This window comes from Zootoca vivipara, chromosome 8, assembly GCF_965207765.1.
Source record: "Zootoca vivipara chromosome 8, rZooViv2.hap1.1, whole genome shotgun sequence".
Lineage (NCBI taxonomy): Eukaryota > Metazoa > Chordata > Lepidosauria > Squamata > Lacertidae > Zootoca > Zootoca vivipara.
The window spans coordinates 2,228,982-2,247,135 of NC_142591.1; the positions used below are offsets into that span (position 1 = coordinate 2,228,982).

Genomic DNA, 18,154 nt, shown 5'->3' on the forward strand with positions numbered 1-18,154 from the left:
TTCCAGGAAATTGCACAAGATAATGGCCTAATACACAGTGTATCCCTGCTGTGCTGCTTCACACTGCAGGTGGGACTCAGCTGTCTGAATGCTCCATTAGAAAAACACCTGCAAATGGAAAACCAGGGGGAGACTAAGCTTGATACCTTCTCCATGGAATCTAGCTTTATAGGTGGATAACTTGTGTGTGTGTTGGGAGGTGTATCCAATTGAGTGAGCTCCTACCTGCAGGCTGAAGTAGTACTGCTTAGACCAGACTTCCTCAACCTCGGCCCTCCAGATGTTTTGAGACTACAGTTCCCATCATCCCTGAACACTGGTCCTGCTAGTTAGGGATCATGGGAGTTGTAGGCCAAAAACATCTGGAGGGCCGAGGTTGAGGAAGCCTGGCTTAGACACATAGGTTGCCCATGTTAAACAAAGCTAGACCAATATTGTGCTGGAATTACTGAGGCCTATTTAGATAGGGTTCTGAACTGTATATTGTTGATATTTTAAGGATTATACCAATTTACATGGAAGGTCAGCGGTTCGAATCTCTGCTACAGGGTGAGCTCCCGTTGCTCGGTCCCAGCTCCTGCCCACCTAGCAGTTCAAAAGCACATCAAAGTGCAAGTAGATAAAATAGGTACCGCTCCGGTGGAAAGGTAAATGGCTTTTCCATGTGCTGCTCTGGTTCGCTAGATGCGGCTTAGTCATGCTGGCCACATGGCCTGGAAGCTGTCTGTGGACAAACGGCGGCTCCCTTGGCCTCTGGAGCGAGAGAGCGCCGCAACCCCAGAGTCGTACGTGACTGGACCTATTTAAATCAATGGAACTTGCTTCTGAATTGTCATGTATAGGATTGTACTGTATGTTTCCCAACCCGTTTACATTTAAAATTCACAAAAGGTACAATGTATTAGGGATACTTAGAGGTGTTCATGGCAGTCTCTTCTGGAAGCTGATTACATTATCCAGATTCTAGGCCAGGCATCCCCAAACTGCGGCCCTCTAGATGTTTTGGCCTACAACTCCCATGATCCCTAGCTAACAGGACCAGTGGTCGGGGAAGATGGGAATTGTAGTCCAAAACATCTGGAGGGCTGAAGTTTGGGGGTGCCTGGTGTAAAGAAACCATATATCATAAAATAAAATAAAAATCTTCCAGCAGCACCTTAGAGACCAACTAGGTTTGTCATTGGTATGAGCTTCCGTGTGCATGCACGAAAGATGCTGCTGGAAGGATTTTTTAAATTTTGTTTCGACTACGTCAGACCAACACAGCTACCTACCTGTAACATATATCATAAAGACACCACAGTCTCCACTATCCCTCATTCCCAAAGGAAACATGAATCCTAGGTAAGTGCCTGGAACCCCTGGAATCTCTTTTGTTCAGAGAGAGGGGGTGGAAGGAGATGTAAATGGATGCAGGGGTTGACTTAGGGAAATATACCAGTCCATAGAAGCAGCTCTCCATTGATTTTACTCTCTATATTCAGTGCAAGCCTATGCAGATTTAATTGGAAGTAAGTCCCCTTGTGTTTGGTGAGACTTACTCTCTAGTAAGTGTGTTTAGGATTGCAGCCAAACCTAGCTTTTCTTAGCTACAGAATATGTAGTGGTATGTAGCATTCTGTGAAAACCAGTGATCTGTCTGTGTCATGTTCACTATCACAGAGAGCCAGCATGGGTTTCTTAAGTCAGCCATGCCAGAATAACCTTACCTCTTTTTTTGATAAGAGTTACTAGTCTTGTAGGCTAAGGAAGTGCTGTAGACATTGTATAAAAGCTTCGACAAAGGCTCCCCAATATCTTTGTTGGCAAGCTGGTAAAATATGGCTAGATGATGGTACCATTAGGTGGATTTGTAGCTGATTGATAGACCATATCCAAATAGTGCATTTCAGTAGCTCCACATCAACCTAGAAATAAGTGACAAGTGGGGGGTTCTGTAGGATGCTGTCCAGGGCCTAGTGTTGGGTAAAGGTAAAGGAACCCCTGACCATTAGGTCCAGTTGCGGACGAATCTGGGGTTGCAGCGCTCATCTTGCTTTACTGGCTGAGGGAGCTGGTGTACAGCTTCCGGGTCATATGGCCAGCATGACTAAGCCGATTCTGGTGAACCAGAGCAGCACACGGAAACTCTGTTTACCTTCCCACTGGAGGGGTACCTATTTATCTACTTGCACTTTGTGCTTTTGAATTGCTAGGTTGGCAGGAGCAGGGACCGAGCAACGGGAGCTCAGCCCATCAAAGGGATTTGAACCACCAACCCAATCTTCTGATTGGCAAGCCCTAGGCACCACCCGCACCCCAGTGTTGGTCAACATCTTTATGTTACTTGGATGAAGTAGTAGAATGTATGCTCTTAAAGTATTCAGGGCAGCTAACAAATTGTGAACCACCCTGAGAACTGCAGAACACAAATTCAATCAACAAACAAACAAACAAACAAACTTAGAATACAGAAATAGGATCCAAGATTATTTCTCCATGATGGAGAACTGGGACAAAAGTAGCAAAATGAGTTTCAACAGAGATAAATATAAACTTCTGCATTTAGGTAGGGAAAGCCAGATGCACAAGATGTGAGAAAGAACTGGGTGTTTTAGTAAAGCTCAGGCGTTAGGATAGGTGCATTGAAACATTTTCACACCAATCCAGATAAGTAGATCCGCAGACTTCTGCATACATACCACTTGTTGGATCAGGAATTTTGGTCACAAATCTGGTCCAGATGTTGATGTTGTTCATTTGCACGGTATTACTTCATGTGGATGCATATCTCCCTCCTGGTACAACTAGTAACATGAAAGTACTTGCAACCGGAACTAAATCACGGTGTTTGTATTCTAAATTATTAATATCCTTTTTTTAAATCCTGATTTTCAAAGACTTTCAGAGTGGTTAAAAAGATAAAAGCTTGAATAGCATAATTCATTATTTAAAAGAACAAACAGGAGTATCAACAAAACCAAACCCCAGAATACAGATAAAATATAAATGAAACAAATAAAATTCGAGCATAAAAACTAATCTGAAAGTTTCTGTTAAATAACTTGGGCAAATTAAAAGGTTGCCCAATAAACATTGACCCAAGGGAATCCTTCCTGGGTAGAACCTTTAATAAATGGGACACCACATCAGCAGTTGGGTAGTCTTTACTGTGTAGGAAAGCATTCAGAGAGATGAAAATGAAGAGGATGACCCAAAAGCTGTGTGCAAGAAACTGGAGTTTGAGGAGGGGTACATTTCTTGCCATATTCGTTTGTAACCAATATTAGGAGAATTGAAGCCAGTTCATGGCCCCTGATCTCCATTGACTTAAAGCTGCTTCTGCCTTTTACCTGCATTGTATGATGCACTGATATATGTCTCAGAAAAGTTTGAGAGTGCACCTGAAGTCTGTTTGAGATCTAATAGTATCTTCTTGATGGAGCTAAGTGCAAGTTAAAATGTGAATGTTTGTTCTATTAGCTCATCTTAGTCATATGTTAACCCAGAAAAAGTGCTATCTGTCTCCTTTTATATCGAGTCATGAATTATTCAGTCTGTTCTGTTGGTTCATGTAAGAATGTTGAATCTATTAGCAGAGCTTCTAACAGTCAGGATGAACCCCAGTGTTTTGCACAAACTCTTCTTTTTTCATTATTGCTCCTGCCTTGATACTCTTGATGGCCCTCAAGGTCTCTACATTCTTTCTCCTTGTCTGCTATCACCCTACTACATCCTGCAAAAGATGAATTGAAGAAGAATACAAAATAGATAATAGATAAATTAAAACATGCAATTTTCTTGCACAATTTTCTCATAGTTTGGCAATGACTTTGATTCACCTTGCTTGCTCTTCAAATTGTTTTATGTTAACAGTTAAAACAAGTACGTAATGTTATTCTCATAAGACTGGCTCCTGCCTGATACTTGACATGGGCTTCCTGTAATTCTCTAACTCCTGATGACTCATCCAAAAGCATGTGCAGCTCATCTGAGTTCATTTGAAACTGCAAGTCAGCAGCTGCCCCACTGAACTTCCCAACTGCTTTATAAACTTCAAGTTATTGAAAAGGAAATAGCTTCTATTATATGTGCACTACTTTTTCACTGAGCTTTTCCATCCACCAGATCCTCAAGCAGATTTTTGGATTCAAGTGAGTGGGAGAGATTATTTTTGTAAACCGCTTTGAGGTGGGTTATTTTTTGTTTTTTTGTTTGGCAGTCAGGTGGTGTATAAATTTTATGAAATAACTAAATAAATATGGAAACCTTAGCTATTTCACTGGTGAGAATCCCCATTCCCAAGCTGCTGTTTGCCCTGGGTCCCCAAAAGAAATGGTAGATCCTATTCCAAATCTCCATTGATTGTTTTGCCCTATTCAGGCAATTAAATATCTGAATACTGTGCTGGTTGTTGTTTTAAGTCTGGGCTTGTATTAATTAAATAATCAACCTATTTTAAGAAATTGTATTATGGGGCGGCTTGCCTGGAATGGATTAGGGAGTGGATAAAACTGGACAAAGAAGAAGCTTTGGATTTGGGTGAGCCATGGATGAGCCATGATAACAGCTTTGGATGGCATGCATATCTTTGGTACGGGAAAGGAAAGGTGCATAAAGGATTTTATAATCATATAATTAGGAGATCATTAATGAGAGTGTGGGAAAGACATAAAGATCTATTAGAGCAAAAAACATTTTGGTGGTTATCACCAATTGAGGCTTTGCTACTCAAACCGCTTGGCAAAAAAGGAAAAATGGCCTACATACAGAGACTTACTGAAAGACCCAGAAGGCAAATGGAAACAGAGAGAGTATGAGGAAATAAAAGAGTATGTTCAGAGTTGGCTGCATTACAGACAATTAAATGAAATGTACAAGGATGATAGTAAAAAAGGATTTAGTTATACAACTTCCAGATTCCAAAAAGAGGCTATAGAAGAAGATGGGAAACTGCTGAAGAAAGCATACCGTAGCATATTGTTAGAAGGGGAAACGAAAGACGAGGAGGTTAAATTGGTCATGATTAAATGGGTGCAAGATATAGGACATAATATACAATTTGAGGACTGGGAAAGAATGTGGAAGGTAAATTTGAAATTTACAGATTGTTCTCTGTTGAAGGAAAATTACATGAAAATGATGTATAGATGGTATATCACACCAGTAAAAATGGTAAAAATGTACAAAACTGGATCAAATACATGTTGGAAATGTAAAGAGAAAGAAGGGACTTTTTATCATATGTGGTGGGAATGTAGAGAAATTAAAAAATATTGGGAAATGATCTATAATGAATGAAAAAAATGTTTAAAATGACATATGTAATAAAACCTGAAGCATTTCTATTAGGAATTTTCGGTCAAGAATTGCCAAAGAAAGTAAAGAATTTATGTATGCTACAACGACGGCAAGAGTCTTATTAGCAAAAGGATGGAAAAGGAAGAAACGCCAACGAAGGAACAATGGCAAGAAAAGTTGATGAACTATGCAGAACTGGCAAACTTAACATATAAACTACATGAAAAGGACAATTGGGAATTTAAGGAAGAATGGGAACTCTTTACAAACTATTTTAAAAAACAACAAAGAGACTTAGATTCACTGGCAGGGTTTGAATAAACATACAGTGGTGCCTCGCTAGACGAATGCCCTGCTAGACTAATTTTTCACTAGACGAATGGGTTTTGCGATCAGAGGTTGCCTTGCAAGACGACGAGGTTTTCTATGGCCGCCGCTTCATCTTGCGAAGCAAGCGTGGCCATAAAAACCTCTGATCACAAAACCTATTTGCAAAAGGCATTTGTCTAGCGAAAGGGGAACTAGCTGTAGCAAGGAAAGAAGGCAAAGGAAGATCAGCTGAGAGGTGCTGACAGCTTTCAGCGCCTCTCAGCTGATCTTCCTTTGCCTTCTGCTTGCGCTGCAGCTGGTTTCCCCTTTGTGTTCCGCTGGTCTTTGCCGGTTGCCACGAGCAGTGAGGGGCAACTGGCAGAGACCAGCGGAACACGAAGGGGAACCAGCTGCAGCGTAGGAAGAAGGCAAAGGAAGATTTGTCCTTGCTGTCAGCAGCAGGGGGAGAGGAAGAGAAAGGTGCCCTTTCTCTCAGTTCCTTCCTCTCCCCCCCCCCCAGTGCCGACAGCAAAGACAGGCAGGCTGTTGCCGCCTGTCTGCCTGCCTTCCGTGAGCCAAGCGAGCAAGCGCTGCCACTGCCGCCAGTCCCCCAGAGTCCATAGGAACGCATTAATTAACTTTTAATGCATTCCTAGGGGAAACGGTGCCTCGCTAGATGAATTTTCCGTAGGACGAATTGACTGTCGGAACGAATTAAATTCGTCTAGCGAGGCACCACTGTACACAATTTTTCTTTTTATTAGTAGAATAGGAAAAAATATCGAACTGATATGTATAATTTTATAACATGCAGACATAACATGAATAGTGAAACCAGAAAAGGGAGCTGAGGGAAGTCCGGATGGGTGGGAGAGGGAGGGGTGGGAGGGAGAAAAGGGGGGGATGTAATTGGTTGTAAAATTGATAAATTGTATTGATTTGAATTTTCTTAATAAAAAATAATTTAAAAAATAACCAATCAATCAATCAATCAATCAGTGGGGTAACTTAATAGAATCAATATGATTTACCCTCAGGAAATTATCTTTTTTGGTGCAAATTTTATATTTGTTTATGAACATGAGCATTTAGCTATGCATTCCGTTTGTTACCAAACAGCCTTATCTAAAATTTCAGTGTTGTTTGGATTTTTTTTAGGAATTCAAAACATTAAACACTGCAAACTTGAGAGTGAGCACTGGTAAAAACAGAAGGAAATGTAGTTTAGATATGGTACAAATATGTGGCAATGGAGCACGTGAGATTTGACAATTGGACAGAGCCACCTGCCCGTCAGTGGCCGATGTAATGATGATGCCAGATGATGGGGTTTGTAAGGAGCCCTGCATAGTGCTTTGAAGTGCCGCCAATCAGCTGGTCTTTTCTGCTTCAAAGCATTAAGTAGGGCTCTTTGCAAGCGGCTTGCAAAGGATCCTTGCTTGACTCAGTGACTTCAAGGATCAGTTTGCTATGGAGTTCCCTGTGGGGAACGCAGTATTATTCCAGCAAATTAGGAGTGCACTTGAAGGCTCCTGCTTGTGCATTGGCAGCTCACATCAGGTGTGGGGCCATCAATTGATATATTGCCCAGGACCGTTATGAGGAGCAGACTGCGATGTCGGCTTCACTCAACGGTATATTGCTGGTGAAACCGCCACCGCTCCTGAGTCTCCCTGCTAGCAGTATCCGCTGGAGGGAGTTAAGAGTTCCTTCCTCCAGCGGGCGCTGCTAGCAGAGGTACTCAGGAGCGGTGGCAGTTTCACCAGCGATACAGTGCTGAGTGAAACCGCCATCCCACTCTGCCCTCATATGACAGAGAGGGAGAAACAAGCTGTATCAGTGAGGCGCCGACACAGATTGTTCCTCCCTCTGCATCTTTAAACTGCTCGACTGAGGAGTATGCAGCTGCCCTTGCCTCAGTTGAGCATTTAAAGGAGTCTCCAGCCTGGTGCTGATGCTCTTGTCGCTCATGCACAAGCGGTGAGAGCACTGGGGCTGTCTGAGCTGGAGGGGGGGGGGACCTTACCTCTGCTCAGCTGAGCAGCACAAACTAGCTCTATTGTCCCAGCCTGTGAGCCTGGGAAAAACCGCCTCAGCTCAGTTTCACCTGGTGTGTTGCGGGCAGAGGCACTTGGGTAAAATGGCCCCATGGTCTTAATTGGGACCTGTGACCAAAATATAGATGGGTTTTTATGCTCAAGTGGGGAAAGTTAATACAAGCACAGCATTTACTTTGTATTTCATTATCTGCACTATATCCTGGGCTTGCATGTGAACTTGGAGCCAGTTATCATAGAATTTTAATTTTTTTATTTAATTTATATACCACCCTTCATTTGTAGATCTCGGGGCAGTTCACAACATAAAAATATAGCATTGGTATAAGAATGTCTGGTGCTGATATAATAAAGTGGTACCTCGACTTACGAAGGCGATCCGTTCCATGGCGCTCTTCGTAAGTCGAAGTCTTCGGTTGTCGAAGCGCCCATTTTGCGCATGCGCGAAGCATGATTTTGCGCTTCTGCGCAGGCGCAGAACACGTGCGCGGTGAAAAGACTTCTGGGTTTGTCAACTTCGGAAGTCAAAACCTTCGGAAGTCGAGTTGTTCGGATGTCGAAGTACCACTGTAAATATAAGTTGGAGTTGCGATTCTATATGTAAAATGCGTCGTATTAATCTTATCAATTGAAAAGCACACTGTTCCAAGGGTGCATTGGCCACAGATGGAAGGGAAATGGCAGAAGCAATGCAGTAAATAAAATTATCATTTATGTAATGTATGAGGACTAAAAATTACAGCAAATACTGCTTGTATTGACTTGTATGATTTCTGTTCCTGACCTCAAATGAACATGTGAATTGCAGGAATTCATGTGTAGTGGAGTTTTTTGACATCTCTAGTCTTAACTGTGGTTCATAGAAATAAGCAAACCAAACACTGATGTTTAGTTAAATAAACCATTGTTCATATTAGTTCTGCCTCTGAGCAATAACTGTAGTTATTTTTTTTTAAAAAAAATGGAAGTGAAAACTTCCACCTTGCAGTCACAGTGAGAAGCCGGGGGGGGGGGGGGATTGTGAACCTGATGCTTTCCTAGGCTATTACAGTAATGCCAAATCATACTTTACTATTATGTAGCTACTGTGTGGTAGAATCTAATTTTATTTATTTGAACAGCAAGCCTTTGTTAAGTTTCGAGCAGTTGCAAGGATGGCAAAGGAAGATGAGCCTCTTTGGAGAGCATGTTTCATGGTTGTGCATCTGTAGTGGGCATTGCTCTTTGGGTTCACAGTTCCAGTCTGCAAAATCGTGCACAGGGTTTGTTAAAAGGCAGTAGCTGCAAATGGGGAGCTTGATATGAGAGACTATGGCCTAAAATATGTTGAGTCGCTCCCACTTGTAGCTGTATAGGAAATAAGAGACAGTTTCTTACAAGCCCAGAATCCATTGCAAAGTTGTACAGCTGTGTTATAAGTGAATCATTTTTAAAGGAATGATTTTTAAAGCTCTACATAGAATTTATTTCAGTAGTTGGGCCATTGTTTTGTTGCAGTTTGGATCAAAGTGACAATGTCCGTGTGTTCCTGCAATGGGCACAAAGCATTATCTGATCTAACTGGAAGATTGTACACATGCCTGCCACTTTAATCTCACAAAGCAATATCTCTTTCCTAATGCAGAGAAGGTGGCAGGACAATGCTCAGGGGGGTTATAATTTCCCTAAAACTGAACTGTATTTTTTTTACTTTCATTTTTATTAAATTTCTATCCCACCTTTCCTCCTGCAGGAGGAACGATACAACAATATATATTTTGATGGGCTGCATCAATAGGAGTATAGCATCTAGATAAAGGGAAGTAATAGTACCACTGTATTCTGCTCTGGTCAGACCTCACCTGGAGTACTGTGTCCAGTTCTGGGCACCACAGTTCAAGAAGGATACTGACAAACAGGAACGTGTCCAGAGGAGGGCAACCAAAATGGTCAAAGGCCTGGAAACGATGCCTTATGAGGAACGGCTTAGGGAGCTGGGTATGTTTAGCCTGGAGAAGAGAAGGCTAAGAGGTGATATGATAGCCATGTTCAAATATATAAAAGGATGTCATATAGAGGAGGGAGAAAGGTTGTTTTCTGTTGCTCCAGAGAAGCGGACACGGAGCAATGGGTTCAAACTACAAGAAAGAAGATTCCACCTAAACATTAGGAAGAACTTCCCGACAGTAAGAGCTGTTTGACAGTGGAATTTGCTCCTGCTGCCAAGGAGTGTGGTGGAGTCTCCTTCTTTGGAGGTCTTTAAGCAGAGACTTGACAGCCATCTGTCAGGAATGCTTTGATGGTGTTCCCTGCTTGGCAGGGGGCTGGACAGGATTGCCCTTGTGGTCTTTTCCAACTCTATGATTCTATGTTGATGTCCTACCTTCCTTCCATGTTGCTTAAGTTGGTGTACGTGGTTCTTTTCTTCCCATTTACACCTTGGTCTTCAAGGCCCTACTACTCCAACACTCTAATGTCCTCCCCACCTTGTATAGATCACACAGGTGGTTAGTGTATGTTGTGGTCATAGGGTTGGATTTGGTGAAGGGTCATTAGGGCTAATCTCACCCTGCACATAATCTGTGCATATATTAGTTTGGTCTAGTCCATGATGTACTATGATGGTGGAAAGGCACACTACAGTAAGGTGCATGAGGAGCAAGTGTCTTCAGAAGATTTAGTTGATGGAGTCAAGCCTTATGATAAAGTGAATGCATTGTTCCGGTTTCCGCCTGCAGGAATGGCGGACCTGTTTTCCATCTCTCTGACCTTCGTAAGGAATTTGGCGGTTGCTAGGGGAGTAAATGGCAACCCCCTACCCTCTCCGGGGGTTACGGAGAGGGGCCGCTGGCCCGCGATGCCCCCAGACCCACTCCGACTGTTTTTGGAGTGGGGGGAGCTTGGGCTGAGCACTTACGACGGCCAGGACTCCCGGACGCTAATCTGCATGGCGGGGATTTCCATGGTTAAAGAAGATAATTAGGCTTAAATCTATGGACATACTTCAGAAGGAGGGGAAGAAGCGCTGTTTACTGCTGAGAATTTTATGCTGCTGAGCGAGAGGAGTCAAAGAATGTACGGCATCTGGAAGAAGGATTGATGGGGACGGAGCGATAAGGGAAGCAAGTTTTTATTTTTTCTTCATATTGTTGCCTCGTATCTTCCCGGACGCGATGTCCTGGCTTGTTTGGAGTGAAAGAGAAGCAAAAGACTGTGTGAGTTGAACTCTATAGCTGTTGTTACTGAGCATATTTCTTAAAGATGTGAAGTTGCCGATGAGAAAAGCCCCCCCCTAGTCAGACGGAAGGAGTTCTGGACGCGTTCGGAGGATTTATGAGCTGTGACGCACTTTAAATTGGAGCAGCGACCTGAAGCTAAGTTCAGCTATAGGGCAAGGAGATCCATTAATTTACCAAGAGTTCATGGTTGGATGTTTGGGTCTCCTGCCTGAAAAAGCTGTAAATTCTATAAAGATAAATAAATCGTAAATCTTCATGGCTATGAGAGAAAATGAAAGTGATTTGAGCCTTTTAAGATGGCGCTGCTACTCCGTCGCAACAGGGAGCTCCACTAAGAAGATTTATGGGGAGGCTGGACTGATTAACTCACACAGGAGAAAGAACATCTGTGAAACTTCGTTTGACATTTATCTCAGCAGCTGGAACAATCGGATGAAAGTGGAAAACATCTAGGTGACTGTAAGGGGAAGATTTGGAATATTATGAGCTTGGAGGACGATTTGAACTTTAGAAATAAGACGGCAGTGGACAGTTGCGAGGAATTCCCAATTTCTTGAAGCATGGGAACCCAAAAATAAATTATTTAGATGATTTGGCATAACATTCGGTTTGATTGATATATATATGTGTATAATTTGAAATATTGAAATGTGATATAATTGGTTTTAATTGGAAAATTAATAAAAATATTTTTTTTAAAAAAAAAAGATAAAGTGAATGCATTGTGAGGAACCTTAATACAGCAGCCTAGATTCTCCACAGGTCATAAGTACCAGTAGTTTCTGATCCAGTGTTGGGAAATGTGGGACTGTGTCTAGATGCGTGATGCAGTTGTCCAGCCTGGAAACCACTTGCACAGCGCCATTTTGTGTGACTGGTTCTTGATCTAATAGGGGAGATACACATGAAAATAAACTTCTTGTGCACTCCAATCTCACTGGAAGGGTTGCAAGAGGATTTTTTTAAAAAAATTATATTTATCTAAACTTCTGATTGTCTGAATGTTCACCTTAAGGTCAGGGTAAGACTGTCTTGCAAATAAGTCTACAAATGTGACTACTGTAGTTTTCAACCTTCTTATTTGCCTGCCTATGTGTGCATATATGTCAATATTTTGTGACATATTGGCAATCTGAAGGAAAGAGTGATCTTGTTCTTTTACAGTTTATAATAGTTTCTTTGCATGGTTGCTTAGGGGAGGCCTTTACCCATCTAAGGCAAGCAGACCAGTGGCTATAGTTTCAGTATAGTGATATGAGATGAAACTTTGATTGTAGGATCTAGAATAAGGGCTTCAAAAATAGGTAACATTTATTTTATTCAGGAGGTTGCAAAGAGATTATGTGACTTCAATAGCTGAAGTCTTGAATATGTAAGTTGGGTGTGTTTAAGATCAAGCCATTTGAACACTGCCACCTTATACATTGTACCATGTATTTCTATTAATACTTATAGTGTTATTTTCCTGCTGCTTTATTTTTCTGTAGAGGTTTTAATTCTAAATTTCTATGCTGATGATGCTCTCCTTTTTCACACATGTTTTGTTTTTTACTTTTACAGATGCTATAGAGGGAAGTGAACTTAAACAGTTTTTTGAGATTAACTATTCTCAGATTTATTTTATCTTCTATGAAAATTTCATAACACTGGAAACTAGCTTGAAACAAAAAGGTAAGAATTTTAAGTGGCTTTGTTTGTTAGTATATTCTTTTAAGTTGCTTAATACTGACCTATACATACTAGACCCCAAAATCCACTCCTTGGCATATCACTATATAATAAAAATGTAAGAATGTCACCACACAGCCCACATTGGAGGATATGTGGTGCCTCATCACAATCCTGAATTTGCCTGAATGAGAGTTGGGTGGGGTGGGCCAAAGTGAAGGCAGGTTGTCCAACAGCAGTGGCCATGGCACTGGAGCAATACAGGAAAAACAGAAGGGAAGACGAGATTTTTAACAATGCAGAGGATTGAGTAGTAGAGCAAGTGGGCATGATACTGAACGGAGAGAAGTGGCAGTTCAAAATAAGGTTTGAGTATGGTGAGAACAGTTTGGAGAGGCTCTGTTGTGTTAGCTTTTTGGTGCCAGCCATCTCTATTTCTCCTTGTTAAAACTGGTTTGTTTCAAAAAATGTAAAAAGTGTCCTTCACCCCTGCTTTACTTAAACCTCTGTTATGGTTTAAAACAGCCATTTTTCCTTTTCAGCATCCATCTGTGTAAGAGCTAAAGGATGTAAAGCCCTCAAATGCTCCATAGTATTTTCACACAAGTTTGGAAAGTTCAGCAAACCTAGCATCATCCTTTGGAAAACTTTGTTGCAGCTGTTCAAACTTTGTTGTTAGCTCATGGAAAAAATTGGTTGTGAGACTCCTGGCAAGTCATTTAAACCACTCAATCTAGCTTGGGGCTTTTTAAAAAAGTATTTATTTATTCGTTTATTTAATGTGACAGTTTTTAGTAAGATGTAGCCCTGCTTAGCATGCACAAGAAGCACATCCTACCCTCCCCGAACACATTTTTATGTGATTGCAAAAAGGAGGCAAAACTTTTGCTATTAAAAGATTATGTCCTTAGAAGTGTATGATACTTTTATTTGCATTGTACATAAAAGTCATTATTATATCTTTTTTAATTACCCATGAGGAAATGTATATATCTAAACTTATCAAACACAAATATTATATACAGAAAATTTTGCAAGAATTTGATTTGCTGAGAAGAATTATTAAGTACCGTGTTTCTCATATTATAAGACATGTCTTATATTTATTTTTTCCTCAAAAAAAACACACTATGGCTTATTTTCAGGGGATGTCTTATATTTTTCCTCCTCCTCCTCCTGCCATGGCCGGTATTGCTGCTGTGCCTATCACTATGTCTTATTTTCGGGGTATGGCTTATATTCCTTGAATGCTTAATAATCCTGCTATGGCTTATTTTATGGGTATGTCTTAAAATATGAGAAACAGGGTAGTATATCTTTTTTCAAAACAGCAAGATAACACGGGCCTGGGATAGCTCATTTGGTAGAGCAGGAGAATCTTAAGCTCATGGTTGTGGATTCGAGCCCCACATTTGGCAAAAAAATCCTGCAATTATAGGGGATTGGACTAGATGCCTTTGTGGTCTCTTCCAACTTTGCAATTCTACGATTCTACTTCAGTTTATTAAAAAGGAAAGTATGGCTGGTCTAGGGGTAGATTTTATGCTGCCATAGAAAGTTTAATACTGGTATATAGATTGTTTTTGGCTACTGCTCATGGTTGCTGAGGAGATAGCTTAAACACATGACCCAGTTTGGAGAACATACTAAGCTAAACCTTGCTCAGTGTTGGATGGGAGCAAAAAGGACCAGGGAAGAGCAAAGCTTCCAGGAGCTTGAACATTTTCACAGTCTTGGAAAACCATAGTTTGGGTTACCATCTCATGAAAACCAGGCCAGTATCATTTTCTCCTGAACACTGGACCCCTCTTGATTTTGCTTCCCATTACATCCTGGCTTCTCTACTCATTAAATATTCCTTAAGACATAACGTGTGTGACAGAGAGCCATTTTTTGGGCTGTCAGTTATTAACAACAACAACAACAACAACAATAATAATAATTTATTATTTATACCCCGCCCATCTGGCTGGGTTTCCCCAGCCACTCTGGGCGGCTTCCAACAGAAGAATAAAGCACAATAATCTATTAAACATTAAAAGCCTCCCTGAACAGGGCTGCCTTCAGATGTCTCCTAAAAGTCTGGTAGTTGTTTTCCTTTTTGACATCTGTTGGGAGGGCGTTCCACAGGGTATTACAGCAAACAGTTGAAGGAAAGAAGCCGAGATTTATCTTTAACTTTTTTCTGACACTGTATGCTTACAATACTGCTCCTTTGTACTGTTGCATACTTTTGTGTAGTAGATATGCGAGCAGAGCACTGAATTTGAAAGCTAGCAGTCTGATAGGCTTTATTAACAGAGTAGTGTATTGTATTTATCCATACTGACTGGAAACATTCCTTTTCTCCCAGGGAATAAGTCACAAAGGGAGGAGCTGGACTCCATTCTCTTTCTTTTTGAAGTAAGTTATCACATTTCAGTACTTACTCAACGTTATGGTTCCTTCATGATAATAGTGAATAAGTTACATTTCTGACAAACATTTATTTCCCCACAAACTGTAAAGTGGGATTTATGGCTATTTTCCTCTATTTTAAATTGTGGGCAGACCCCCTCTTTCTCACATTCAGTGAGTGATTTAAAGAAAATTAGCCTGACATCTAGTCCCTATCATGTTTCCAGTGACTTAACTGGAAGTCGAAGTGGGATTAGAAGACTGCCTGCATTTTATGTCTGTCCTGCAAGGGCACTGAGTTTCTAACTCTTGTAGAGCAAAAGCTATGAGGCAAAATCTGTAGGCACCATTCAAGGCTCTTGCTTTTTGAGAGATGAGCCACTTTCTGCCCTTCAGTGTTTTTAGTCAATGATTGAAGTCGGAGCTGTGATTGATGGTTGGCGTTTTTGCACGGCACTTGGCCCTTCCCATGCTTGTCTGACAGACCAAAGAGCCAATGGTAGCCAGTGGATAAAGAACTCCTGACCTGTGCTGAAACAGGAAGTCTGCTTCTGGCTTCAATGTGTCACTGATACTTGGACAGTCCTGCTTTAAAAAAAACATAATTCATCAGGGAGGACAAGCTTCACAGGTTCACCTTGGCTGGAAACCAAGCCACACACACCCCACACACCCGGTTCATTTTGAAGGGATTTGCTTATTCTTTATAAGTGATTGTTGTACACAGAAAGTAATTAGAAAATCCATGATTGTAGTGTAGCTGAGATTGGGCAGTAGCATGTCTGTCCAAAAGCAAAAGGTAGCAGCAAAGCTGGGTGTTTGTGCTATTTCTAACTCAGGTTTAATTTCATTGTAAAAATGTGGGATTTTTTTCTCAACATATAAACATTTTAAAAATTGCTCTGCTAATGCAAATAAAATACACGTTGCAAAGTGGAGATGTTATTATAGTTTAGAAAACTCTGCAAAGGTGGGTGGGCACTGATAGACAGTAGTGTATGACAAGAATGAAGTGTAGTCCAATATTTTCATCCAGTCTCTTGGTGGTAGTGTTCTTGGGTTTGGTTTGGTTTGGTTTGGTTTGGTTTGGTTAAAGATTTTTTTTAATACTTTAATACTTAGAAGGCATTTACCTGAATCCTCTCAGCAAGGCCTAATGATTTCATAAGGGTGGCTGCTTCATTTTTTACAACTTTTTTTCCTTTCGAAAATCTGCAGACAGGTTATTATTGCCATAACCATGTGACGTGTGTGTTTAGTTTTGCTCATTCATTAAGCCTAAAGAGAAATCCGGTGTAACCTGAATGCTTACTTCCAGCAGTTAAAAAATAATTGATAAATTAATAGTACTATCCTATAGTTATTATTAGAATTGTCCTTTGGAAAGGAGCTGTTATAAACCCATTATGGATCCTTCAGAGCAAATGCGGGATGGAGAAACTGCGTAAATGTCATCTGAATTAAACATTTGTATTTCTAAACCCTAGCAAATTAAGTTAATTGATTGGTTGTTTGGCATATTTCATCCTATGTCAGCAGGAATAAAACTTCCCCCATGTTCTATTTTAATTAGTTAAACAGTTAATTAGGATTATTAATGTTTGGCATCTGGAATCAGAATTGAGCTACATCCCAGATGAGTAAACAGATTTACATAATTATTGTAGATTTTGAAACACTTGCTTATGTGTGAGTGGTGTTAATAACATTTCACAAATTAGCTTTAAATATCTTGGGTCTCAGAGATGAATAATTCTTCTGTTTGCATTAAAAGTAAATGTGTGGTATATCTCAAGGGCACAACTCATGCCTGCCCTTAGCCATAGCTGCTTCAGAGGAACCACTGCCCCTGGCAGAAAGATGGGAAGAATATCACTGGAGAGCTAAGTATTCCCCCAAGTAAGAAAGTGCAGATGGCTTCATAATGTGGGTGGGTTTAGAGTGCTCTCAATCTCCACTTGCTATCCAGTGCTTCACACGTAGAAGCTGATGTCTCAGGTTGTCCTCAGGCTCACCAATCTTTCCGTTTCCCTGTCCCTCTCTTATAATGGGGCATGGGTCTTAATGTTCACCAAGTTTCTCTCTCATCCTCAATCCCTCAGTGCAGCCAACACCGACCTTTTGCATAAAATGGTATAACTCCTGCAAGACACACTGTACCATATACTGCAATGTGTTATATAGGAGGGGGAAGGTGCCTTTGAACACTACAGGCGTCCCCCCACTTACACGGGGGCTACATTCCGGGGCCCCACTCACATAATTGAACTAGTGTAAAGCGGAGAGCAGGGACGTGGGTGGACGTCTAAACCACAGAGCCTAGAGCTTACCAATCAGAAGGTCGGCGGTTCGAATCCCTGCAACGGAGTGAGCTCCTTTTGCTCGGTCCCTGCTCCTGCCAACCTAGCCATTCGAAAGCACATCAAAGTGCAAGTAGATAAATAGGTACCGCTCCGGCGGGAAGGTACTGTATTTTCCGGCGTATAAAACGACTGGGCGTATAAGACGACCCCCAATTTTTCTAGTTAAAATATAGAGTTTGGGATATACTCGCCATATAAGACTACCCCTCTTCCTATGATCATCCGTGGGCCGGACATGCCCGCGCTGCCCATATCCAAAATGTCCGCAGCACCAGAAATCGCATCTGTGCATGTTTGGAAGCCGAAAATCGCATCTGGACATGCGCAGAAGCGATTTCCGGCGCTGGGCTGCCCAGTTCCCAAAATGTCCACAGCGCCAGAAATCGCTTCTGTGGCTGCGTATAAGACGACCCAGTGTATAAGACGACCCCCAACTTTTGAGAAGATTTTCCTGGGTTAAAAGTAGTCTTATACGCAGGAAAATACAGTAAATGGTGTTTCTGTGCGCTGCTCCGGTTCGCCAGAAGCGGCTTTGTCATGCTGGCCACATGACCCGGAAGCTGTATGCCGGCTCCCTCGGCCAGTAAAGCGAGATGAGCACCGGAACCCCAGAGTCGTCTGTGACTGGACCAAATGGTCAGGGCTCCCTTTACCTTTTACCTTTAAAGCAGGGAGCACCCTCTATAAAGTCTCTGCTTTTCCGCTCGCTCTCTAGCATTGAAGCTCTGGGGGTGGCTGGAGGACACACAGAAAAATGGCTGCTGCTGTGCTGTTTGGCACAGTAGCTGTTAGGCGGGGAGAGTAAGCAGCCTAAACAAAGGCCCACTGTGCCTCAGGTCTCTTCAGGGCTTCCTCCACCTCT

At 41.6% G+C, this 18,154-nt stretch overlaps 1 protein-coding gene across 6 annotated transcripts in view; it reads left to right on the forward strand.

Annotated features, from left to right (window-relative positions):
• The window catches only part of RALGAPA2 (Ral GTPase activating protein catalytic subunit alpha 2), a 187,340-nt gene that overhangs the window by 2,662 nt on the left and 166,524 nt on the right, over nt 1-18,154 (forward strand). For 5 of the 6 annotated variants that reach the window (XM_088675912.1, XM_035101980.3, XM_035101982.3 and 2 more), the window contains exons 3-4: nt 12,425-12,535; nt 14,886-14,935. In XM_088675912.1, coding sequence (XP_088532038.1) covers nt 12,425-12,535; nt 14,886-14,935 — 161 coding nt within the window. The remainder of the gene's footprint in view (nt 1-12,424; nt 12,536-14,885; nt 14,936-18,154) is intronic. The other variant, XM_088675913.1, reaches the window with a different exon arrangement.